Source organism: Fulvia fulva, chromosome 1, assembly GCF_020509005.1.
Source record: "Fulvia fulva chromosome 1, complete sequence".
Classification (NCBI taxonomy): Eukaryota; Fungi; Ascomycota; class Dothideomycetes; order Mycosphaerellales; family Mycosphaerellaceae; genus Fulvia; species Fulvia fulva.
Window position 1 is genome coordinate 3322101 of NC_063012.1, and position 24730 is coordinate 3346830.

At 54.0% G+C, this 24730-nt stretch overlaps 9 protein-coding genes across 9 annotated transcripts; 5 read left to right on the plus strand and 4 right to left on the minus strand.

Moving 5' to 3' along the window:
• Positions 1 to 2895: 2895 nt before the first annotated feature.
• On the plus strand, positions 2896 to 3886 carry CLAFUR5_00676 (uncharacterized protein; the record flags this gene model as incomplete). Its single annotated transcript, XM_047899824.1, has 3 exons — positions 2896 to 3100; positions 3156 to 3694; positions 3779 to 3886. 3 exons carry the CDS (start codon positions 2896 to 2898, stop codon positions 3884 to 3886), a joined length of 852 nt encoding a protein of 283 aa, XP_047755307.1.
• An 812-nt stretch (positions 3887 to 4698) lies between these two features.
• CLAFUR5_00677 (uncharacterized protein) lies at positions 4699 to 5963 on the plus strand (the record flags this gene model as incomplete). The annotated part of the gene is made up of 7 exons (XM_047899825.1): positions 4699 to 4868; positions 4926 to 4986; positions 5060 to 5142; positions 5206 to 5284; positions 5338 to 5585; positions 5634 to 5811; positions 5868 to 5963. 7 exons carry the CDS (start codon positions 4699 to 4701, stop codon positions 5961 to 5963), a joined length of 915 nt encoding a protein of 304 aa, XP_047755306.1.
• A 1113-nt stretch (positions 5964 to 7076) lies between these two features.
• On the minus strand, positions 7077 to 8621 carry CLAFUR5_00678 (uncharacterized protein; the record flags this gene model as incomplete). Its single annotated transcript, XM_047899826.1, has 1 exon — positions 7077 to 8621. One exon carries the CDS (start codon positions 8619 to 8621, stop codon positions 7077 to 7079), a length of 1545 nt encoding a protein of 514 aa, XP_047755299.1.
• A 1254-nt stretch (positions 8622 to 9875) lies between these two features.
• On the minus strand, positions 9876 to 11747 carry CLAFUR5_00679 (Alpha-glucosidase; the record flags this gene model as incomplete). The annotated part of the gene is made up of 2 exons (XM_047899827.1): positions 9876 to 11533; positions 11585 to 11747. The coding sequence occupies 2 exons, from the start codon at positions 11745 to 11747 to the stop codon at positions 9876 to 9878; spliced, it is 1821 nt and encodes a 606-aa protein (XP_047755298.1).
• A 1107-nt stretch (positions 11748 to 12854) lies between these two features.
• On the plus strand, positions 12855 to 14067 carry CLAFUR5_00680 (Aldo-keto reductase; the record flags this gene model as incomplete). Its single annotated transcript, XM_047899828.1, has 3 exons — positions 12855 to 12920; positions 13048 to 13167; positions 13246 to 14067. The coding sequence occupies 3 exons, from the start codon at positions 12855 to 12857 to the stop codon at positions 14065 to 14067; spliced, it is 1008 nt and encodes a 335-aa protein (XP_047756081.1).
• A 137-nt stretch (positions 14068 to 14204) lies between these two features.
• On the minus strand, positions 14205 to 14885 carry CLAFUR5_00681 (uncharacterized protein; the record flags this gene model as incomplete). The annotated part of the gene is made up of 2 exons (XM_047899829.1): positions 14205 to 14255; positions 14307 to 14885. The coding sequence occupies 2 exons, from the start codon at positions 14883 to 14885 to the stop codon at positions 14205 to 14207; spliced, it is 630 nt and encodes a 209-aa protein (XP_047756082.1).
• A 951-nt stretch (positions 14886 to 15836) lies between these two features.
• CLAFUR5_00682 (uncharacterized protein) lies at positions 15837 to 19901 on the plus strand (the record flags this gene model as incomplete). Its single annotated transcript, XM_047899830.1, has 1 exon — positions 15837 to 19901. The coding sequence occupies one exon, from the start codon at positions 15837 to 15839 to the stop codon at positions 19899 to 19901; it is 4065 nt and encodes a 1354-aa protein (XP_047756083.1).
• An 805-nt stretch (positions 19902 to 20706) lies between these two features.
• On the plus strand, positions 20707 to 22659 carry CLAFUR5_00683 (Quinate permease; the record flags this gene model as incomplete). The annotated part of the gene is made up of 7 exons (XM_047899831.1): positions 20707 to 20747; positions 20804 to 21144; positions 21199 to 21297; positions 21419 to 21927; positions 22003 to 22299; positions 22356 to 22422; positions 22478 to 22659. 7 exons carry the CDS (start codon positions 20707 to 20709, stop codon positions 22657 to 22659), a joined length of 1536 nt encoding a protein of 511 aa, XP_047756084.1.
• Positions 22660 to 22839: 180 nt separating this feature from the next.
• On the minus strand, positions 22840 to 24474 carry CLAFUR5_00684 (Mitochondrial inner membrane magnesium transporter mrs2; the record flags this gene model as incomplete). Its single annotated transcript, XM_047899832.1, has 1 exon — positions 22840 to 24474. The coding sequence occupies one exon, from the start codon at positions 24472 to 24474 to the stop codon at positions 22840 to 22842; it is 1635 nt and encodes a 544-aa protein (XP_047756077.1).
• Positions 24475 to 24730: the final 256 nt, after the last annotated feature.

Here is a 24730-nt window from a genome sequence, read left to right on the forward strand (position 1 = left end):
GAGACTGCACGAACTGGCAGAGTAATCGCCACCAGGTCACAGGGGGATCGTGTTCGGTGTTGGTCAGCTTCAGGCCAGCCACTTTCGCTCACCGCGATCCGAAGAAAAGCTCTCAGCTGTTTCGTATTGTCTCATATTACCACAAGAACCAAGTATAGACGCGTGGCTGTCTCAAATGGTCGCTGCTTCGGTCAGTGAACGGCGAGTCTGTAGTCGAGGCTGCCTGCGAAGCTGCCACAGGAGTCATCCACTCGGGGCAACGTTGTTATGCTTCGGGAAGACTACACTAGGCGAGCTCTGCAGTTTGGTCGAAGTGTATTCCGATACTGCTGCAAACTCGCATCACGAGAAATGTTTGCTTTACCGTCCTTCGGCCTCTTTCGATAATGGGAAAGTTGAAGCCGAGAGCTCGCGAAAACATGTCGCTTTTATGCCAGACACGAATTGGTGCAACCTCGGATGAGCAAATGGCTACAACACGTGGAAAGGTCTGGCCCAAGCACGGTAATTCTCCTGCAGGTCTCCAAGACGGTTGAGCCAATCCCGAAGCTGCAGAGTCGGCGCTCTTGCAGTTGCACATCGCGAATGGGCGATAATGCAGTATCATGGTCGGCGCCGAAGAGCTGCACTTCCAAGTCTTTCAGCTCAGTCTTCAGCTATACATACAGGCAAAGGACTGATGCGTTGCCGAGAGCTCGTGATGAAGCAAACTTTAGAGATTGACCTGCGAGCTTATGGGACCGTTGGTGGCTTCTCAAGCGTCCTGCCCTAGGTGGCTCGACTGAGTGTTCGCATTGTCTTGTCGTCGGGGAACAATGGCATGCGGTTTCAGCCTCAGAGACCGCTTGCTCCGCATCCCTCACCTCTAAACCCGTGTAGGGAATGAGCTGTGCTGGCTGCTGGTGTCACAACCGCACGGAGACGCCGATCTTCCCAAGACGCCCAATCAGTTGGATAAGGCCACAGTCGGGAACACTCGCGTAACTGCTGGTGCTGTGCAAGCAGTCGACAAACAAGATTGATCGAGCCATTGACTTTCAAACAGCTCAGCTTGCCCTCTTCTCGCGTGCGCACGTAGGAACTTTCTCTAGACTATCCTGTTCGGTGCATGCGAGCTACTCCTTACAGTATTAGGGTTCCTAGCACAGCAATCACACACCATGATTCACAACAGCAGCGACCGCGACGGACTTAGCAATCTCGCTAATAGTTTTTAGCAATCGCAACTGCTACCCCTCGCGCTGGAAGCCCTATTTTGGCCAAAATGGAATGTCTCCAGAGCAGCAGTGCGGCTGAGCTTGTTGTGCATGCACCACCGCTTGCCAAAAGAGAGTAGTGTTACATGCGCACGTTTAGGCAGGATAGGGCTTCCAGTGCGGCACTTCTAGCAGGATTGGGGCTGGGTATCGGATTCGGTGCCATTGGAACAAATGGCAGCCAGCATGATGATGGGAGTGGTGCGACGAAGACATGGCACCAGAAGTGTGAAACTTGAAAGTGTCGACATGGTGTTGGTGGCATGTAGTAACAGCACTCGTGGTTGAGTCGTCCCACCATCCACTTCCGCCGTATCCGGGTCGCTTCCACGTGGCATACGGCTGGTCAGAGCGCAGGCGGCAGAGGTGAGCACCCGAAATGCTTGTTCTTGCTGCTGAACGTGATCGACCGCTACCGGCAGCAGCCGACATGGAGGTTGGACTAGGACTTGTGCCCACTGCTCGACTATATTCGGAATCGGCTGCTGACAAAACACCGGCTCTCTCGTCTGCGCTCTCTCTCAGACTCTCTGCTGCTGAGTGCTGACCTGCAAATTGATCGACTCGGTCCTGTAGGGCTGACCGCTCGGCAGCAACAAGGGTGTGCGGCTCCTTTGAACGGTATGCGCAGCAATGCGCTCGTGCATGGCGTCTACTGGAATCATCTCATCAGGAGAACGACGAGGCTGCTGCTGCTGCGCACGAGCGGTGTGTTGCAAGGCGTGCAGCGGGGGAAACCAGGGCACATGCAGCAGAACGCGAAGTGCGAAGTCTGGGCATCAGGCGTCCTTCGGCGCGCGACATGGACTCGTGCGTAGGCTTCGTTTAGCCAAGCAACGACAGTTGGGTGTCTAACAAAGGCGTCCTCTGCTCATGATCAATCATGTAGGTAAATGTGAAAGCACATCGACTGACCAGATGATCGGACTTCTAGGACGAGCTCCGCCATCTCGTTACAGTCGTATCATACATGTATCTACCAAAGACTAGCATCCACGGCATCCGGCAGCACCACTGGCACAATCTGGCAGTGGGCAGACAGCAGCAGGCACTGGAAGCGGAATTTCAATCTCCGGAACTTCCTGGCGTTGTCTTCGCCGACTCATCAAAGAATGCCCTTGGCAGCGAGAAACCGACCACGACTTCTGTCTGCGGCTATTCTCGTATATGGGATGGGGGCCTTTGTAATCGCGTCGAGTCCTTCACTTCGCAAACGACGTGCTGGCGCCCTGGAGCTTGGTCACCCACCTCTCAGCCCTGCTGTGGACACGGCGGGGTTTGCTAACTTGCTCCGTAGCTCGCTTGCTCGACACCTTATGCGCTATGCATGCAAGCCTCCCCGAGCAGAGGCCAACGGCTCGCTCATGAGAGCGGACGCCGCGCCTTGCAAGCGGTCCATCCGTATACGATAGTAGCAACGCTGCAGGGATCCGAAAGCGCGGCAGCGGACACATGGCCCAAGCCCAGGAGCCTGTGCAGGGATCCTATCCGCCGAGATCCTTATGCCTCTAGGTGACCTGATATATGGAGCCTAGATGTCCCTCACCGGTTTCACTACTGTGCCTACCTCTCTATAACAGCCTGGACCACGCTATCGATCACCTATATCGAATCTTTTCACCTAGTGTAGCTGTTCCGCATGTACGACATACCTAATATGCAGCGGCACTCCAGCTACACCTACCCGCAGTATGCGGCTGCTCCTCCTCAGAAGCACTACCCGACAGCACACAGCACCAGCAGTGCATTCAGCGCCAGTGCAAACCCCAACGAGGACTGGACGAAGATCTCAGACCTTGCCGAGCGAAGAAGGATACAGAACCGCATTGCCCAGCGGAATTATCGTAAGCTTTAACAGCTGTCGACTCTTCCTGCCTGGCTCTCTGACTTATAGCACAGGCAAGAAGCTGAAGAAGCGCCTAGAAGATCTTGAGAGAAGAGCAGGCTCCAGCTCCGCTTCTCCAGAGCAAAGGCACGAGGAACTGCCTCAATCGGATGGACTGTCGCCAGCCCATGCTCTCGGCGGTATCCAACGCCAACGATCAAACAGCAGCAGGATCAGTCGAGAACGAACGCCGGAAGCCCTCACGCAGCAGTACGTGCTGCCCTCGGACGATCGATCGATGTTCTCTCAACAATACACGCGACAACTGTCCACGTCGCCTCCACCATTCTCGTACGCTTCCATGCCGTCTACGGAAACTGTCAGCTACTCCACCTACCCAGCCCCGGCATCGTATTGCGCCGTTCCACCCAACGCCGCCGATATGGCCATCTATCAGCAATACTCAATTGGAATGCAACAGACATACGCTGTCCCGAGCATAACATCACGACCTATAAAGCAGGAGTTCTACGGTGATGATGAAATCAACCCATTCAGCATGTCTTATGCTGCAATCAATGAGATGCCGTCGTATCAAGACATTCCTCCTTATGTGAGTACGCACCATAGACACCCACCAGCCTCGTACCCACGGAGTCAGACATTCCCTACGCGCAGGGGCTGACAGCAAGGCCAGACACCACCACTCTCGGACTCGTCTTCCGAGCACTGGCAGGCTGGATCTCCACCAGACTATCCGCGAACACCGGGCTCGCTTCGCAGCACTCCACCTTTGTCCATCTAGGAACGATCGTAGGCTGACTCTGCGTTTAACTCTGCCACGGGAGGGGCAATGAGATGATTTGTGATATGATTTGTGATCTTTTTGTTGTACGGTTTTCAGCGCAGGCGTTCAGGCTCTGTCAGGAGGACAGGTTAGACGGGATCAATGGGAGGAATTGTGGAATTAGGCAACGAGCTGGCTATGGCCGTATCGGCAGTGATGCCATGCGCTGCCTGTCGGTTGATAGCAGTCAGCAAACGCGGTAGATTACCGAAAGCCCCTGCGTGTAGCAGACGAAGAAGCATTGCACGCCGTCTGCGGCGACATGACTGGTCCATTTCTTCCTTGTTTCGTTTCATCGTGGTACCGGCCGCGGCTTCCGATAGTGGGAGGTCTTTCGTCCAGCGGCTTGTGCCGTTGCAGGCACAAGCGTTGAGCGGTCGCGGTGCATGTGCATGGAGTTTGGTGCCTATCACCGAGCTTTGTCACAAGCAATCGCGGTACGCACGCTTTCCACTAGGCTGCACAGAGGGTACACCGTACACATGAAGTCGCACTAAGGATCAGCTCTGCACCGACTCGGCGGGCACCGCAATAGACTAATGATCGCAGATCTTCGCAAGCATCGCAACTTTCTGATCGAAGTGCTCACCACCGGCCTGTTGCGGGCGGTTTCGACCTGGACCAATAATGTAGCTTGGCATCTCGCATTCCGCACCTTTTCTGTCACTGTTGCTCTCAGTGCCCTACCTTGGGCGTTAGCATGGAGTGTAGACGGCGTAAGATTCAGTGTAGTTTGAGGTGGCGAGGACAGCAGTATGTAGGAGGGTCAAATGGTTTGGCTTGGCCTCCGCGTTTGCCAAAAGCTTGCGTACCGAGCGTGGCTCAGTCCACGAGTCGATCCTTCGGTGCATCATCAACACCGCTTCGGCGACATCAACAACATGGCGCACTTCATCGACCGAAAGCCCCGAAAGGAGTACACGCTTTTCGGCGGGGCCACGTGAGCATTTGACTACACCAAACGACAGCTCATTATATGTTGCTAATATCGCCGTAGACCATGGTCGTCAGACGACTGGACTGCAAGCGACGACAGGGTGCGCGGCGGCAAGTCCCAGGTATGTCTAGTCCAGCTCTTTGAGCTCCAGAACCCGCCCAGCGCGGATTCGTCCTCATGTGTGAACCCTATAGTCATATCTCGAGTGCTCGGACACAGTGGGCCGCTTCCATGGCAATCTGGACATCGAAACCCTTGGAGGAGCCGGGTTCGCCAGGTGAGTGGCTACCCAATGCGCTCCTTGCTGCCATAAGGAACCTCTTCCCTGACTCGAAGGCAGCCAACGGACGACAGATGATCGCGAATGGGATTTGAGCGATTACGCCGGTCTACAGATATTGGTCTCCAAAGGAGACAAGGTATGTATGCCACGATAGCTGTTCCATCAAAGGCCGCTAATGACTGGGCTCAGAAGCGCTATACGCTCAACCTGAAGGATGAACTCCTTCCTCGAGATCCAGACACTGGGCGGGAGCAGTCTACAGTATCTTACGAGTGCGATTTTGAGATACCTCCGCAGGATGAACCAGGACACGCGACAGACCGCAAGATATTCATCCCGTGGACAAGCTTCAATGCGACTTACCGTGGCAGGCTGAAGAAAGATGCCAAGCCCATCAATCTAAAGAAGGTGAAGCGACTGAGCATCATGATGAGGAGGTAAGACGTCCCTCAACGCATGTGAAGGCGATATTAATCGTAAAGCAGCTTCTTTGGCTCTCAAAGTGGCGATTTCTCACTTACAATGCGCTCCATCGTCGCGCTGTCAGAAATACCAAATCTGGAGTACCCGGTCGTAGATGGCAACATGTTGGAAAAAGGATCGATAACAGCCAGTGAGGATCCGTATCAGCGAGAGGTGAAGGAGCATCGATCTTCGATTCATGTAGGTGGCAATCCCTCTGTCTTGGGGGGTCGTGTGCGCTGACTTTGGTGGAACAGACATCAGCGGATCGACGTCGCAGGATTGCTTGCCTTCTGCTCGGAGCCATCAGTCTGGCAGCAATGTACTATTTCACAGGGCTGTCTTGCCGTTAGTGCTGCGATCTTAGTTCCTTCGGTCACTGGTCAGCGCCTGTCAAACATGCGCAGCCATTAGGGCAACAACGCCCCATTCTCAGCCGCTTCTCTCACACCTTCCCAACGAGTACCACAATATTGCACTCGTTTGCACGAATACGATGACACGTTTAGACCTACCATGCGACAAGCTCCTGAATGTTGCAGCTTGCCTTTGCGCAGCTCCTGCGTTATCTGGCAAGCCGGAGCACGATTGGGCTCAGAGTACACTCGTGGGATATGACGGCTCTTACGTCTCGCTCCAGCGTGCACGTACTGCCAGCGAACAATGGCTGAAACACGCCCCAGAATTGGTATATATGCACACCGCGTGCCAAGAGTGAGTTCGCATCACTACTGTGGCTTACAGGCTAGCCTGTCCAACATCATCACTCTATGTCAACCTCTAGCCGCGATCCAGAGTACGCTTCACACATGTGTTACTACCTGCTCGAAGCGTCCTTGTATGAATAGTCGACAAAGACCATCCAAAGCTTTGTGCACAACTCAGGAAGGAACCCCCAACTACCGCGACCCAGCCCCCTGCTTTCCACGCGAAGCCGCGCGGTGGGGCGACCATGCGAACGAACGTTTCGATGCAGCGATCCTGCTCTACGGCCGGAGAGTAGCGTTGACACAGCCACCCCTCGCAGAATCGTCGACACTTACGAGTCTTGTTGCGCGTTGCGGTTCTTGCGGACACTTTATGCTCCGAATGTGCAGGCCTACTGCAGCTTTTTTCGCGCGTACGGCTTTCCGGCGATGTCCAGAGCTCCATGGGTTTGTATGTCATGAGCTCCCTGCCAAAACGCAATTCAAGTTCCGACGATCCGGCACTGTGGAGAGTTTCACGGTTCTTCCATTGGTAGGCTTTTGCTGCTGTTTCCCAATGCATTAGTCTTGCCCTCTGATAGCTAATCCCGCGGATTGCTGCCGTGCAGTCGGGGGTGGTAGTGGTGCGACGACACAAGCATCCGTTTACCGGCGGTGCCTAGGTGGAAAAATATCATGCAATGTATTGGGGTATCTATATGCAAGCCAAGAAGGAGAACGCCTGCTACAACAAAGTAAGTCTCAGTAGGCCGATTCCCTTTACATCTCGTGTAGCAACCAGGTCCGAGTGGTCTCTACGGTCGTCGCGCTGATTGAGCTTGTCCTGCGGTCGATGGTCGTGAAGGCCAGGTCTGTAACATCGCCTTGCAGAGTGCTTAAGCAAAGTGGTATCCGAGGAATGGTCCACTTCATCTTCTTTGACACGACGGCTGCTTGCTCGACGATGCCTTTCTGCTCACTTTCAAGCTTGCCCAGGGACTCACACTTGACCACCCAGCGATCTTGACCATCTGGAGTGACGCGCGCCATTGACGCCGCCGAGAGCTGCGGCAAACGATAGACGAACAACTGTGTCAGGGGGGCTGGCCTTATCCTCTTCTTATCTCTTTCTGCAAGAGCCAGAAAACTGTTGTCCGCGCTGATGGTGAAGCGAGGATGGTGCTCGTGGGCTGAAGGCATGTTCTCCCAGATTCCCACACCACAATCAAATGACGCCTCCAAGGTAAAGTCCCAACTGCTGAGATAGCTCTCAAGCCTGGCCAATACAGTCACTGTCCTTGACTCGGCAGCCAAGACTTCTGTGTTGTCGAGGACGCTCGTCTTGACATGGCCGAGAATGTAATGGCTGCTCTCTCCACCTCCATGCCTCTGCCCGGCGAATAGCCATCCGTCTTCAAAAAGCTTGAGAATTTGTACACCCGAGATGCGTACCATTTGACCAGGATCGGTCGATGCATCCAAGATTGACAGCAGGGAAGAATCCAGAAACGTATGCTTCAGGCCTGCCTTGCTCTTCCAGTGCTCCATGGTAGCATTGCTGCCTCGTCGCTCTGCAGGAGTGCCAAGATACAGGACAGTTCCTTTTCCACTCAAGCGTACTCGCAATACATGATCATCTTGTTCAAAGTCGAGACCGCAGATGTAGTGCCCTGTGGCGGACGAAGCATACCGATTGATTGAGAAGCTGTCCGGCTCCGCCAATAGATCATAAATTTGGATTGTCCTCTCTTGTGCCACAGCAAGCAGGCGCCCATCCGAGGACAATGCAAGCTCGTTATATGAGTTGGGCTGCACCTTGAGCCAAGGCCCGCTGCCAATCGTTTCCTTCAAGTCGTTCAATGGTCTCTGAGATATACACCGCGGCATTTCCCCGCTGGTGTCGAACAAAGCTATCTCCCGACCACTGAGTGTCACAGTTCTGTCACCACTGCTCGTAGCTACAACTCGTGGCGTAATGGGAAAGCCCATCTTTGCTGGGCGTGTAAGACTGCCTGGCGTATCCCATGCTCGTTCGGGTTTCACGCCGATCATGAGCGTGTGCGCGGCTTCGTCGAAAAGATTCTCGAGCTCGTTTGGATCGGCGTCAGATGCTTGGACGGGTGGAAGGATTGGCAGTTTTCGTAGTTGCTTGGCCAAAGGTACGGCGTCTGTCGATGCGAAGTTCCAGTATTTGCAGACCTTTCTTGCAGCAAAGAACGACTTGACGTCCAGATCACTGAAGACAAGTTGCTGCAATTCTAGCGGCAGACATGTCGCTGCCTTGGATGTCTGGCGCGTACTGACGCGCTCCAGAGCGCAAGACATGTTGTTATCAAGACGAGCAATGCCCAAAGAAAATGGGTGGGAGGAAGGCGCAGCAGAAACGACCGACTCACCTCAAGGGCAGCCGTGGGCCGGTATATACTCGTCGAGTCGGCGGTCGGCAGACATGGTAATTGGTACTAATCATGAGGAACGTTGAATTGGCCATCAGGGTGCCGACGCCGTGCTTTGTCCGGGCAGTCGATGGTCGGTGAGATGCTGGGGCGGCTCGATGGTCAGAGATCTCACACATCCCCGGGACCCAGGACGCCAGATCGGAGCCGTGAGCAAATGACACGTCGAACATGTGAAGGGATGTGGGTATGGCATGGGAAAATGGTGCTGTTGTTCCCACAAACAAGTTGAGCTCAGAGCCTCGCACACGCGATGACATCAGCCGCACTAATCACGTTTCGGCCATTGCGGGAGGAGCCTTGTCAGCCTTTTCTGCCGTCTTCCCAGAAGCTTGGTAGAGCATCTCCGCCGAAGTGCGTGTACAGCGCTCGCCCTGTCGCGGCACACGTCGTTGGCCGACTAGACTGCAATCTGTGCAGATGAAAAGAATGAAAGTGCTCATGGTAGGGCCGTGCGCGTGGATTGAGGGCACATCGATCCAGGACGTGATGAGTATGGAAGAAGCGATGCTGATATCATCTTCTACACATCAACAAGGGCCTCGTAGACGGGCCGTATTACTATATGAGCATAGTACTGGGTTCAACAGGTAAAAGTCTGTTCCACGCGAGAGTCCAGGGAATGGCTCCAGATATGTGTCATATCTGTCTTATGCTGTCGCAGACGGACTTCAGCTGTTCACACACGTATGACTGATTGCAGTGAGGAACCACAGAATACATGAGGTGTGACCAGATCATTCCCGCGAACGAGCTCATGGAGAAGATCGCAGAGCAGACGCATCCTTGACATTGATGGGAGTGGTTACTCCGTCTTTCCGTGCCGTGTTGCGACGACGATTGCTAATCTACTTGAACAGCGAGTGTGGCCAGGACAACCTCAGCATATTGCAAGGCGAATGCATACAGGCAAGCCCTGGTGTGCCGAGGCGCTGAAGATGATATGGTGATCTGCTGGGCAAGCTAGGTGAGAGAAACCCGCGTTCACTCCGAAATCGATCTCTCCGAGTCACACATCGCAGATACATGTGCTATACATAGCTCAACGAACCGAAACTGCACAACGAATCGAGACGTACTGGCTGACGGGCCGTTCGTCTCACCAGTGCTGTCCGTGGAAGTACTAGCAAGTCGCGTGGATGGACAGAGACTTGTCAACGTGGGCTGCGCCGAGAATGGCTTCCCATGGCTTCAGCTGAATGGTGGCCGCCGAGACATCCTGCCCTGGCGCCCCTGATGTATAATTGCCCGCCACCCACTTCTGCACTCGAGCATCCTGCGGAACTTGCCATTCGACCTGTTTGTCGGAGAAGTTGAGCACCACCACGAAAGCTTTCTCCTTACTCGCTCGACGATAGGCGAAGATTGTCTCGTGCTTGTCATCAAACACCTTGAAGTCCCCATAGACGAATACTTCCTTCTCTTTCTTCCGGTTCTCGAGCGCACGTCGCCAGTGCTGCAAGACTGACAGCTTGCCGGGGTCGTCGAGCTCCCATTGCGCCTTGGCGTTGATGATCTTGTAATCATCGTTCACACGCATCCATGGCTTGATGCCACTCTCGCAGAATCCTGCGTTGGGTCCATCGTTCCACTGGACTGGCGTGCGAGCGTGGTCCCTTGCCTTCTTCTGCATCACTTCTTTGGCAAAGTCGAGCATCTTGTCGTCATCCTTGCAAAGTTCGCTCATCTTTTTCCAGTAGTTGATGGATTCGATGTCTTTGTATTCTTCAGGTTGCCATGATAACGGCACGTTACCCATGCCGATCTCCTCGCCCTGGTATACGTACAATGTTCCACTCAATGTTGTCTGCATGGTGGCTAGAAGCTTCGCGCCTAGCTCGCGGGATTCCTGCGTGGCATCGCTCACGTAGCGAGAGACTGAGCGTGGGTTGTCGTGATTTTCGATGAAGACAGAATTCCAGCCTCCTTGCGCACGCATGACGTTCTGCCATTTGGACACAATCTCCCTGATGTCGTCGACTGTCCACTCGTGGAGAGTTAGACGAGGACCCCCTGGTGCATTATCTACATCTACGATCTCGAAGATGAAGATCATGTTCAATTCCTTTCGTTCTTCGCCCACGACCCGCAGAATCTCTTTCTCGTCAGTCACGTACGGCATCTCGCCAACAGTAATGGAGTCATACTTGGACAGAACCTTCTGGTTCATATCCTTGAGAAACTCGTGCAACCGCGGACCGTTGGCAAAGAACTTATGTCCTGATTGGTATTTTGCCTTTGGATTCGTGATCTCTGCATCAGGATATCTCTGGTCTTTGGAGATGAGATTGATGACATCCATTCTGAAGCCACTCGCGCCACGGTCCAGCCAGAAGCGGAGCACATCATGGACAGCGTCTCGAACATCGGGATTCTCCCAATTGAGGTCAGGCTGCTCGGGAGTAAACAGAGACAAGTAGTATTGCTGCGTTTTCTCGTCCCAAGTCCACGCAGAGTTGGCATCGCCTAAGATCTGAGACCAATTGTTCGGCGGTTGACGATTCCCGTCGTCGTCTTTTCGAGCATCCTTCCAGATATACCAGTCCCTGTGCTTGCTGCTCTTGGAAGAGCGGGAGTCCAAGAACCAGGCATGCTGTTCGCTGGTGTGATTGACTACCAGGTCCATCATGAGCTTCATACCTCGTTGTTTGAGACCGGCAACCAAATCATCAACGTCTTCGAGAGAACCGTATTTGGGGTCGATATTCTTGTAGTCGCTGATGTCGTAGCCCATGTCGGCCTGTGGAGACATGTAGATGGGCGAGGTCCAGACGATATCCACTGTCCCAAGGATCAGCAATGGCCGCAGCTTTACACGAAGGTAGTTCTTACCTCCCAAGTGCTTGAGATAGTCCAGTTTGGACAGTATGCCCTGAACGTCGCCCCATCCCGGCTGTGCTCCTGCTCCTGTGTGGAGGAAAGATGCAGGATATATCTGGTAGACCACTGCTTCTTTCCACCAGCGGTGGGCGTTGGCCTGTTGCATCAGTGTCATCTTCGCGCGGATGAGGGTGTTCAGGGAGGAGGATGCGTGAGTTAGTCGCTCAAGCTTTGTCAAGAATCAAGAAAGTGTAGCGTGAAGAGTGCGAGCTCTTATCACGAGCGACGACAGACGTCCTGCCATGTACATGTATGTTTGTGTACATGTACGTCAATTGGCTGCGTTTGGTTCTCCATATGCATGACGCGCACCGACGCAGAAACATTCAATGCAGAAGCTGCGAGCCTTCACGAGCAAGGTCCGAAAAAGGCTCCGCGATGCAATGGCAAGACGAGACTGCACTATATGCCACTCTGGCACGTCTGGCAACCTTGGAACAGTCGCGGGCGTTGGTGAGCTACAACGTGAACCAGAAGATCCACAGCACGCATCGAGGTACATGTATGTTTATGTAAAGGAAGACGCCACGATGACATGAGAGGTCGAGCTGTGCACGGACTGGACAAGAGTCGTTGCCGCCGAGCGCGTCGTCGTCGTCGTCGTCGTCGTCTTCGTCGTCGTCGTCGTCTTCGTCGTCGTCGTCGTCTTCGTCGTCGTCGTCGTCTTCGTCGTCGTCGTCATCTTCGTCGTCTTCGTCTTCGCTACAAACATCATTTGATCGTTGCTTGGACCTGCCAGCGTGCTAACCAAAGCGATGCGTGGACATAGCCACATCGGCAAGGTGCTTGCGTATCGCTCATTCTCATCGAACGTCCAACTCTGTCAACCACCTGTGCTTGCGACGGACTGGCGTGAGCTGCCGTAGCTACCTTCCAAGTCACTACCATCGCAGAGCTCGGCTGCCTCGTGGCTGGGAGCTTGCGGCCCTGCTGTATCGTCGTCGTCAGACTGAGCTGGGAGACTCGCCAGGCATGGCTTGTCATAATCATAATGCACGACTCTGATGCGAGCAAGAACAACGACTCAGTCCTGGCTTTAGCTCGCTAAGTCCGTCGATGGCCCGGCTAAATCCTTCAGACCCCTCAATACTGGATAGCAGTGATCGATAATGATGCAGTGAAAAGTCAATGGCGAGCTGGGTACATATAGTCCGACTTATGTCTCCTTCCTGTCACCAGCCACGTCGAGTCTGATTCTCCGGAACTGAGCAATATCTCTACGATGACCGACAAGGACGATCAGAATGATCCGGTGCAGCAGTCCATCGCGGCCACCAAAGCCGAATATGTTCGTCTGGGCAACAGTGGTTTGAGAGTTTCGATACCAATTCTCGGCGCCATGAGCTTTGGGCATAAGGATTGGTAGAATCGAAATCAAAGATGTGGGAGCACATACTGATTCAGCGCCTCTGTAGGCAACCCTGGGTTCGGAAGACTCACTACCCATACTGAAAGCAGCTTACGATCGTGGTCTGAACACCTGGGACACCGCCAACGTATACAGCAACGGCGTCTCGGAGGAGATCATAGGCAAGGTGGGTCTCAGTCTGGCTTAAAACGCCGTCGGAGGGGATCGGCGGGGCGATGAATAGCTTTGTGCTGATGCGGACCAGGCCCTCAAGAAGTACAGCATTCCTCGCGAGAAGGTAGTCATTCTTTCCAAGTGCTATGGCTATGTAGGTGAAGAACCTGGCACCAGGGGTATGATGTACGGGCAAAAGATCGCCGAGAGCAAGGACCATGTCAATCGCGGAGGCCTCTCTAGAAGAGCGATCTTCGATGCTGTGGGCAAGAGTCTGAAGCGACTGGGCACAGACTACCTCGACCTGCTGCAGATCCATCGCTTCGATCAGTACACGCCGATGGAAGAGACGATGGAATCTCTCCACGACCTCGTCAAGATGGGCAAGGTCAACTATATTGGAGCGTCTTCGATGTGGGCGTATCAATTCGCACAGCTACAATTTGTCGCCGAAAAGCACGGATGGACGAAGTTTGTCTCGATGCAGAATCACTACAACCTTCTGTACCGTCAAGAGGAGCGCGAGATGAACAAATTTTGCCACGATACAGGCGTTGGACTGATCCCATGGGCGCCGTTGTGCCGAGGACATCTAGCTCGACCGCCTTCGGAATATGGCAATACCATTCGTTCTGCGGGAGAACAGCGAAACAGCATCTTCACTACTGGCCAGAGCGAAAGCGACCAGGAGGTAATCAAGCGCGTACAAGAGCTCGCTGAGAGGAAGGGCTGGAAGATGAGCACTGTTGCGTTGGCTTGGATTAACAAGAGAATATCGAGTCTCATCATCGGCTTCAGCAGTGTGGAGAGAATTGACGAGGCGCTGGAAGTTCGAGGCAAGACGCTGACAGCTGAAGAAGAGAAGTACTTGGAGGAGCTTTATGTAACGCGGGACGTTCAAGGCCACTCGTAGTCGATGGTCATCTTCAATAAGTCATAAGTCGATGCTAACGCCTCTGCTTCGTCGTCGACGTGTCATGTCGTCCTGTACAGTCATTACATTGTGCCTGGGGCGAATCGTACTGTGCATCCTCGGGTGTAATCATGCTGCTAGATTGGTAAATAATCCAACATGTTGAGCACGACCTTGATCGCATATGGCTTTGTCCAATCAGTAAGCGCTATACAGATCAACGGTATTGATGCACTTACGATATCTGCCGTCCTGACGCCCGCGCCTGGAGTCGCAACTGTGCTAGATCCAGCCACGATAAAGCCATTCCCTGTCGTCGTAGCTTCCACCAAGCCACCATTGTTCGATTGTGTACTGCTCGCGAACTGGAAGCTCGTGGTTGTGGCACTCGGGCCCCCAACCAGGCCACCACCATTCGATGTGCCCGTTGCCGCAGCTCCTCCTCCTACAATGACACCATCGCCGTTCATCGTGCCAGACGATACAATACCCGTGATCGTGCCGGTACAAGCTGCGCCCGAGGGACAGCAAGCAACGTGCCCAGCATAGTCAGCCGAACAGACGGCGCTGGACATGCAGCACAGCTGGGGCGCGCCGAGGTTGGCGCACGATGCAAAGCCTGTCGGGCAGGTGTTGCTGTATTGTCTCTTCAACAGCTCGTGAGCTGTGTCATTCTGCAGCGCCTGTGGAATCCAGTCCTGCAGGAGATTGGGTAGGGCTGAGAGGAATGGCTGCAGGTCGGGGAGTTGGAGTGCCGCTGCCACGCTGATGAGGAGGCCCGTGGGCAGGAGATGGACTGCGAAGCAGAAGCAGCGCATGGCGACTGGTAGTCGGGATGCGCGCGATGAATGTCGATGTGTGCTCTGAAGCCCTGATTATTCGAACGGTCGATGGTGAGATAGTGTTGTTGAGTTGTGAATTCGCTTGCAGTGATACTGTCAGTCACGTCGTTGGAAAGACTCGTGTCGTTTACGGACTCACCTGAGTGCGAATATGGATACTGCTCGTTCACTCATTAATCATGACTGCAGATGCAAATGCAACACATGTACGCAATGCCCAGCACATTCATTCAACGCGACATCGACGGTCCATTGGCGCGGGCCTTTCTTTTGGCCGTGTTGCCCAGCAACGGCAACATTGAAGCTCTGCTGGGATCAGCCATCTTCTCTCACTTCACTTCGTCCGCGAGGTCGCTATCAACCTCACCATTGCACGCATGGCAGCGTGGATTTCCTCGCAGCCTCCTGTCATCGTGTGTTTCCATCGCGCATCGCCACGATGAGGCCTGGTGACGACCGCAACGATGGCACCTTCCACCCTCGCCTGCAGTACCATCGACCTGATGCTTGCAATCGCGTCAAGATACATACATGTACATGGATTGAGAGACCAACACGACTGCCAATGTCTCGGCCGTCATCGCTGCCTTGATGGATCGATGAGGGCTGGAAAGGGGAATCGCAACGAGCCATCCTTCCTTCTGGACACGGCAATATACCTCTGCCGCTTCCAGCGACACTCGCAGTATCGAGGGCAACCACAACGATAGTACATGGACATCACGATTGGCTATGTTTACTACTGCGCCTCTCCGTGACTCGTCTTTCCTCTTCTCTCGCATCTGCAACATCTGCACCAATATCTCTCATCGAACGACTTTTCGGCAACAATCAGCTCTTCAACTGTCGATAACCCTTTCACCATACCTCCTGTTCTCTTGATACCATCGAACTTGCTCAAAACCAACAAGACGACACACCGGCACGATGCAGCCGCCCAAGTGGTTGCTCGTGCTCGGCCTGGGAGCATGCGTGCTCTCTCATGCATCTGAACAACACGACTCAAGCCTCCTACCTCTACCCGACAACACTGTTGCTCGAGCCGGTCCAGGTCCAGCTCTAGATCAGGTTGATACTCTCCTCTCCTTCTCGGCATACGACAGTATTCTCTGCGACGAAGATCATTGCGACTGCTGCCAAGCAGAGGGTGTCAAAGTTCCCAACAGAAAAGGCAAGATGGTGAAGAATGACTGCACGGCATTTTTCACCCGCGACAGATGCAGCGGTTGCATCAACTACTGGAGGAATTGTCTGGGAAGCATTTCACCTCAACGTCATGCCTCCTGGCCCCTTCTCGATGGGAACGACGTAAAGTCCAAGGTCGTGGAGCGCTCCGTCCATGATCTTCTCCAGAACCAGTGCAACGCCGAGACCTCCGAGGCCATGGAGGTCATGTTGCAGAACTATCTGGACGATCTCGTCGACAATGTCACCCAGAATCTCCCAGCAACATCCCCGTGCTCGCAGACCGTTCTTTACGACATCACTGATGACGACAAAGACATTGGCAGATCGTTGAGCAAATTGTGGCACTGGACCGAGAAAAGCAAACCAACGGAGCATCATGAGTCTGAAGCTCTCTTTCGTGGCAACAGCGTCAGCGCCATCACGGTCCTAACCAAGAAGGATCCCATGCTCCTGAATACCACATTGGCCATCAACCCCCGGCATCGCGTGGAGAAATTGGCCGACTTCGACGACGAGGCGTGTGTCGTGAACATGCTTGCCGCCATTGTTCGACCAGACAATCAATCGAATGGCTCGACATTGAAGGTCACTTTGACGTCTAAAGGCATCAGATACCATGCCGAGACTTGGAGCTGCTCCGCAGATGCGACCATGGAGAAGACTTTGTTTACAATTGAGCGCGATGAGCTCCAGCCACAGAAACCCGACCCATATGTTCAGACTATACCGCAGCAAGCCACCATTGGTCAAACGTTCAGCGTCGACACAAGCGTGTATCCATTCACTTACAAGGGCCCGTTGACAGTTACGGCCACAGATCCTCCAGGTTATTCAGGCGCGATCACGATCTTCAAGTCCGCTACTCCTTTGTTACCTGTTGCGGTACAGGCTTCGACCAACTATCAGCAAAAACCGCCGGTGGTAGTGGTTACCAAATCAGCGCACGGAAATTCTGGAAGCTACACCGTTCCTTTGACTTCGGCAGCCTCTCTCGTGACTGGCCAGCTCACGCAGGGCCCGAAGTGGAAAGTAGCGACCTCAACTTTCATGGAGTTGGAGGCGCTACACATGCTGAAAAAGAAGGAATGCCAACTTGATGTTATTCTGCACCCATCGAAAGGCCAGAAATGTGAAACGACCTTATGGTACGACGGTCAGACATTCAAGAAGGGCACTTTGACAGCCATAGCAACAAAGCCGCCTGAGTGGTCTGCCAAGATCAAACCCAAGCACGAGCCCACCGTAACGTGGCGAGCTCAGATACTCACGGACCGCGAACCTCCCATAATGCTCGCCACTCAGGGCATAAAGGGCGCCTCCATCACTATGGTCCTTCCAGTACCAGCGCTCACAAATGTGGCTCATGCACTTGCTACGCCCTCGAGCCAGACAGAACGACGTAATCGCCTCTACGCTGGCTTGCCCAGCCCAGCTTCAAGTGGTGAGGCCTTCACAACCACGGTCAATCTCGATGGTCGGGAGGTCGAAGCATCTGGTACAATCACGGCAACAAGCCCAACAGGTTTCGTGATGACTATCTACAACAAAACCGCGACTGCCACTCTGTACGGCGAACTGGACGAGGACGAAGATCCGACCATGATGAGGGCCAGCCTGTTCTCCGACGGTATGGTGGCTACGATCAATGAACCATGGTTTCCCGCCGGCTTCACAGGCATCATCAATCCGAACATCCTCGATGTTCCAGATGCCAGACGTACAGACGCACACCTGCAAGCTCGTCAGACCTTCACGCCTGCAACAAGCTCGCTAAAGACCACGAACGATCTACCCGCCGGATCGACGATAACCATCATATCCAGCCCAACTCAAGAGTTGTCGGTCATATCCAGCCCAAGTCAGGAGGTGTCGGTAGCCAAGACCATCACTCTTGCTACCACAGGTGTACCCACCGCCATCGTCCAGCAGACTGTCACGATCACGAATACAGTCATGTCGCTCGGTGACAAGATCATCCCAATCACAGGATCATCTAAACAGATTGTCCACAACACCATCATGACCATGGTATATCCTCCTCGGGCGAATCTTGACACCACCGCTTGCAACCGTGACCGCCTGCTTGCTTTGAACAACGCCCTCAACGACAACGCGACCAGCCCTGGGTTCACGAATCTGACAATGTACCGCGCGTTACACCCGGAATACAATTGGAATGCTGTCAAGCATTATGCGGATCTGCTCAAGCCGGACCTGGCAGATAGTCACGCTTCTCAGCTCGCCATCCTATGCATGCGTAATGGAGATCAGAAGCTCACCTCTCCGCAGTGTCCTTGCAGCACTGTTCCAACTGGAGCACCGGGACAGCCTGCACTGATTACACAGTACATCTCTGACGGCTATACATTCGTCCCAACTGCAGGCGCGGGAAGCGTGATTACAGCGGATATCAATGGCCAACACTTGGTTTTCACCATACCCACGCCAGCAATGCCCTTCACGCCAGCAGTGCCCTTCACGCCGGCAGTAACCTTCACGCCTTCCGGGCCTCGAGCAGCCAGCACGTTTGTGCTTGTAGGCACCACTGCACTGCCGTACAATGCCTCGACGACTTACCCATCAGGAGCTATAACTGAGGTGATATTCACACCAGCGACATCCGCCCCAGCTGTAGTCACCACAGAGAGTGCTTACTTGACCCACTTCTCGACAAGTTCTCTGGCTGCTCCCATACCCACTGCAGAGCCCAAATGCAAGAGATCTGATCACAAGTGCCGATTGGATATGTGCCTGTGGAAACACCAGAAGCCGATGAACATTTCCACTGTGATGCCCGCCCTGATGGACGACCCATACGACGGACACATGATGTACGACTACTTCACGCAGCGGACTTCCCTCACTGGGCGACCGCACTGGGGAACGACCGATCAAAGTGGTCTTTACTATCCGATGCACATGGCAACACATTCTGAAAGTGGTCTCTATGCTATTCGAGAAACGCCAGTTCCCATCAAGAGGAAGAAGAGCCTTATCCATCCGGAACCGGTCGTTCATCCTGCCCCCAGCTGCTGGAACGCAAATTCATGCCATGCCCTGTGCGCGCAAGAAGCTGATCGCAAACACGAGAAACACAAGATGATAGGCGCTATCGCTGGTCCCATTGGCGGTGTCGTGCTCCTTGGTGCGGCATTGGGTATGCTGATGAACATGCTCAAAAGACGCCGCGGTGGAGACTCTTCGCCCAAGACAACATCTGCTATGCAAGCCGTGGACCCTGTAACAGGACAGCCAGTTGTACCAGTGGCGGTCGTTGACAGCCTTGGCAGGACTACCGCCGTCGATCCTGCCAATGACGCCCCCGGCACAAAGCCTGCTCTTCGCGGAGTCGGCACTCTGAACCGTCAGGCCGAGGAGGGTCGCGGTCGTGTTCACTTTGGCGAGGATCAAACTGGCAGCGGAGCAGAGGGTGCTGGCTCTGCCCTTGCTGGTACAGGTAATGCCATGGGTAATGGTGCAAACAACGCCGCAGGCCTGGGTTCTGGAGCGGGTACCGGGACTGGTGCGGCTACTGGAGCAACGTCTGCCGCCGATGCAGCACCTGCAGGCGCGGCTGAGATTGTGACTCAACCTGCGACAGCTACATCTGAGATGGTTGGGCAAGGCGGACAAACGATGACTGACGCATCTGGCAAGGTGGCACCGGGAAAGGCGGTCGAACAAGTCGAGGCTGTTCCAGCACATGATGGTGCTGACAGCCGTCGCACTGGACACGAGACTTTCGACATGGGCAGCTTACGCGGACGACGCACGATGCGGCCCAATGGCAATCCCTTCGACTGAGCTCGCCAGTGCTCTATTCTGTCCGCGGACAACCAGTCATGCTTTTGAAGTCATTGAGAGGACCGTCTCTTGTCAACCCCGCATACTGCTATACACAACATGATGGAGGAGCATACCAGTGCGAGCATACCCTATTGGCAGTCATGCCCTTCCGTTCTTTTGGATCAAAGCATTGTTTGCAATCAAGGCAGTGAGCTGTGTCGATAGGTCGCTAGGCTTAGTTATCAGCTATAACGATACGGAGAGTACTTCTTCTCTCACAGATACCACTTGGCCAGCCATTAAGAAATCAAATTGCATACTGCGCTCACCTTCATCAGGTACATATAACATGCTACTACTCGACTCAGGGGTCTTGCGCACTGTTCGCTGCTGTACGCGAGTAGGCAAGTATCAGCACAATCTTACCCGACGACCCCAGACAATTCCCCATCGTGACCCCCAGATCTTGACCCCAGACGGCAGGATCGCACTTCTATTGGTGGAAGAAGACGTCCACGGTTTCTCGGCATAGTGTCCTGCATGGAGCAATATATAAGCTGCAGAGACAAGCGTTTGGCGTGGCGAAGACAGGCACCGGGCCGCGTTGTTGCCATGCTTGTGCAGATGTGGCGTGTGCTTCGCTGTAAAGTTGACCCATGAGGGATGGAGAGGATCCAAAGGGTGTGCTAGATGGGGTATGTATATGAGAACGGTCTGGGTCTCTTGCCGTGGACTCGGAGCTATCTGTCTCTTGTTTTGTGCTTTTTCCCCTCGTCGCTGAGAAGGTCTTGGTCGCGTATACTACTGAGGAGTCGAGTCGAAGATGGCACGCTTCAATACGAGTCGTACCAGGGTGTACAACTGGTAATGTGCATGGCTGCTTAGCATTGCTTGCTATCGTTCTAACAATCTATCTTCAGGTACATTTCTATCGTGGCAGCCTCCTGCATGGTGCTCTATGGCTACGATGCTTCCGTCTACAATGCTGTCCAAGGCAGTTCTAATTGGGTAGCGTACTTCAACGATCCCGATGCCAACATCATCGGCGCGGTCAACACTTCATACACCGTGGGTGCAATTGTCGCTGGCTTCTTCATGGGCGGACCGATCGCGGACTACTTTGGCAGAAGGGTTGGCATGGCGTCTGGATCTGTGTGCGTCATCGTGGCCACCTTTATGCAAACGTTCTCTCCGCGTGGCCAGATTGGATGCTTCATTGCTGGTCGTGTGGTTGTTGGTATTGGACAGGGCTTAGCACTCAGTAAGTGAAGAGGGGTATCGATGTCGTTACAGCTGTATGCTGACATGGTCCCAGCTGCTGGCAGCATCTACATTGGGGAGTGTGCGCCACCGGAGATCAGAGGTCAGATCATGACCTTCTGGCAGTGCTTTTACTCGGTTGGCTCCTTTATAGGTATGTGCTGGACATTTCTAGCATCGTCACTCGAGATCTGCATACGCATTGCTCCACAATGAGCACCGTTGATTGAGGCATTGCACCGAGCTTCAGAACATAGCTAACTTTTGTCTTGCAGCATACTGGATCAACTTCGCTTGCGCCAAGCACGTAGAAGGACTCGGCGAATGGGACTGGAAGATCGTCATCATATTCCAACTTCTGATGCCAATCCTAATCCTCGCCCAAGTCTTCTTCATACCAGAATCTCCTCGCTGGAGCGTAAAACACGAAAAGATCGACCAGGCGCGACATTCGCTTCGCCAGATCCGCGCGACCGAACAAGAGGTGGAAGATGAAGTCCTCATGATCAGAGAAGCAGTCGAATTCGAAAAGGAGGCCATTTCATTCTCGTACACAGCACTCTGGAAAGATCGCTCGGTCCGTAAGCGTCTGATGCTTGCTTTCGTTCTCAATGCTGGCCAGCAGATTACTGGGCAAGGCTCTCTCAACACATACAGCACCATCGTGTACAAGAAAGTGTTCCAGAGCGATTCGACGATTGCTCTCATCAACGCCCTGAACGCGACTTGTGGGATCCTGTTCACCCTCAACGCCGCATGGACGGCTGATCGATTCGGTCGCAAGGTATGGTCACCCCCCTCACTTCAGGACGACTGCAGCGCCAATTTGAAGCACGATAGCATACTGACGATCCTCCAGTTCCTCTTCATCGTCGGCGCAATCGGCATGGGCGTCTGCATGATCATAGTCGCATCAGTCGAAACTCAAACTCCAAATCTACCAGATGGCAGCAAGTCACACTCCGTCGCCATCTCGATCGTGTTCCTGCTCTTTTTGTTCATCTTCTTCTACAAGCCGACCTGGGGAGCTACAGTCTGGATCTGGACCTCCGAGGTGTTCAGCATGAACGTTCGCGCACAGGCTGTGGGTATGGCGAGTCAGACTCAGAACATTGCGCAGGCGATTGTTGGACAGTTCTTCCCGATCTTCCTCAAGGTGAGTATCGTGTAGAGTCCCGCGAAGGACGTGAATGGGCGCTAATGATGTGCCAGAACTGCGGTTTCTATGCTTTCTACATGTTCGCGGGCATCAACGTCTTGCTTGCAGTCTTTGTGTGGTGTAAGAAGAGCTCATATCACCCTTGCGGAGCTTCAGCTTGCTAACGATTTCATAGTCTTCGTCCCTGAGACTCGCAACGTTCTTCTGGAAGAGATGGACACCAAGTTTGGTGGCTCAAATCACGTTGAGAAAGGTGGACAGATCATGGGTCTTGAGGATTCGCACCATGTCGACATTGATGCCGACACCAAGATGGCACACGCCGAGCATGTGCAGGATGTGAAGTCGTCCTCGTAGCGTAGATGTGGCGACGCTTCCAGTGAAGCAGAACAAGGATGGAGCTGCGCTAAGAGCAAAGATATAGGTACACTTCTATCGAGCCCTGAACGCCAACGCTAATTTCAAGTTCCCGAAGTGTTCCATGATGCAGCATGCCTCAAAGGCGGCAGAGAGGAGTATATCTCCGTCCGTATTCTATCATCTGAGTGGTCCGAAGGGTGAAGATGATCGTGTCTTTGGCAATTCGTCCTGTGACATCTTGATACGCTCATTCTGGGAGTTCTTCCAGTACTTCAAGCGATCAGCGCGACGGATGCCAGCGACAGTTTCGCCCAGCGACTTGTCACCTGCATCAGCAATGTTCGTGCCAGAAGGAGATTCAACCTCTCGCCAGCTGCCTCTCGCGCTACGATCCTTCTGACCCTTGTTGAGGCCACCCTCGCCCCACATCGAGAGCCTTTGAACTTTGCGCAGTCTCCTGAAGCCAATGATACATGCTATTCCCGTGAGTACGCCACACAGGCCTGAAATGCCAAAGAAGCCGTAACTGGACTCTTCGATGAAGTTTTCGAGGTTCATACCGTACAAGGCGGCGATGAACATGCCTGCTGTGAGGCCGAGAGTGCCGATACTAAACTTCAGGTCGAGTAGCATCAGACTATTGCGGTTGGCGTCGAGGATGGCGCGTACGATCTCTTCCGTATTGCGGATGGCCGAGACGAGGTTTGAGGAGATTTGCACTATTTCATCTGCCACCTTGTGGTATGACTCCAGCAGCAGCTCGACTTCTTCGTGGTTGTCCTCTTCTCGTTCGATGCCCTGCGCTTTCTCCGTGAGGTACATGGCGTCCAGGTCGTCATCGGCTTCGAGCAGGTCGTCGATGGCGTCGCGGATAAGACGTGCCTTCTGCTCGAAAGTGCCCAATTTCTTGGAGTAGACGAGCAGGTAGCGCAGCTTGTCTCGGTCGATATCTTCTTCGAGCTCCCTCAGCACACGTACGACCGGTTCCCGAACACCCTCAAACTCGCTCTCGAGCGCGGTGGTCACGCTGATCAGGACAGCTTCCAGCGCGCGAAACTCATAAGGCAGGTTGCCAGCAGCACTGGCATTCTGCTTCTGCCGCAGCTTGCCTTCCAGATCGTACATGAACAGGCTCTGTGCATACGAGTCGGTGGAACCGTAGACATCGAAGACCAGTACGCGATTGTGCTTGATCAGACATCGCAGATGCAGCAGGCTGACCAGGATGGCCGACGGTCTGACCAGAATGTGCGGCAGCACACTGCTGTCGATCTTTCGCAAGTCACGCGGCATGAGTGAATATCTCGCAATGAGCTCGCTCTTGCGGAACTCGCCGTTGACCAGTGTCACATTCCCATGCTCGTCGAACTCGGTGCAGCGCAGCTTGAGCTCGTTGCTGGGCTTGATGATGCGGCCGCCCAGCCCAGAGTTGTCATCCAGGAAGCCGGGCAAAGGCGGCAGGTCGTCAGGTCTCGCTGAGTTGGCATTGTTTCGTGCTGGTCGCAGGCGGCGCCAGAACGCTTCTGCGCCGCGCTGGCTCGAGACGCTGAAGGCACGTCTGCATGTTCTGTCGTGATTTGTGATCGTCTGTCGGTTCGGAGGTGACGGTGATGTTGACCATGTCGATTGATCTGGACTCGCGAGGCTCGATGACCTTCTACATGCTGCCTGCGTCGTAGGCGCTCGCAAGCATCGGTGGGCGGAGGAGACGTGCCTCAACTGGCATATCGGCGTTTCGGGCGCGTGCAGCGGGCTTCGGAGGAATCGGAGCAACAAGATCGAGGGCGCAGGCTTGGCATGCAGTACACTCATGGCGCGATGGAGCGATGCATTGTCGTCGCGCGTCTCATCAACTTTTCGTGATGAACATCGTCATTGAAGCTTCGACGTGCGGTGCTCGGTGCTCGGTGCTCGGTGCTCGGTGCTCGGTGCTCGGTGCTCGGTGCTCGGTGCTCGGTGCTCGGTGCTCGGTGCTCGGTGCTCGGCAGTGCTTCGGCGGCAGTTCGTCATACACCCAAAGACGACGAGACGACGAGACATTCCTAACCAAAGGCACAGTGGAAGTATG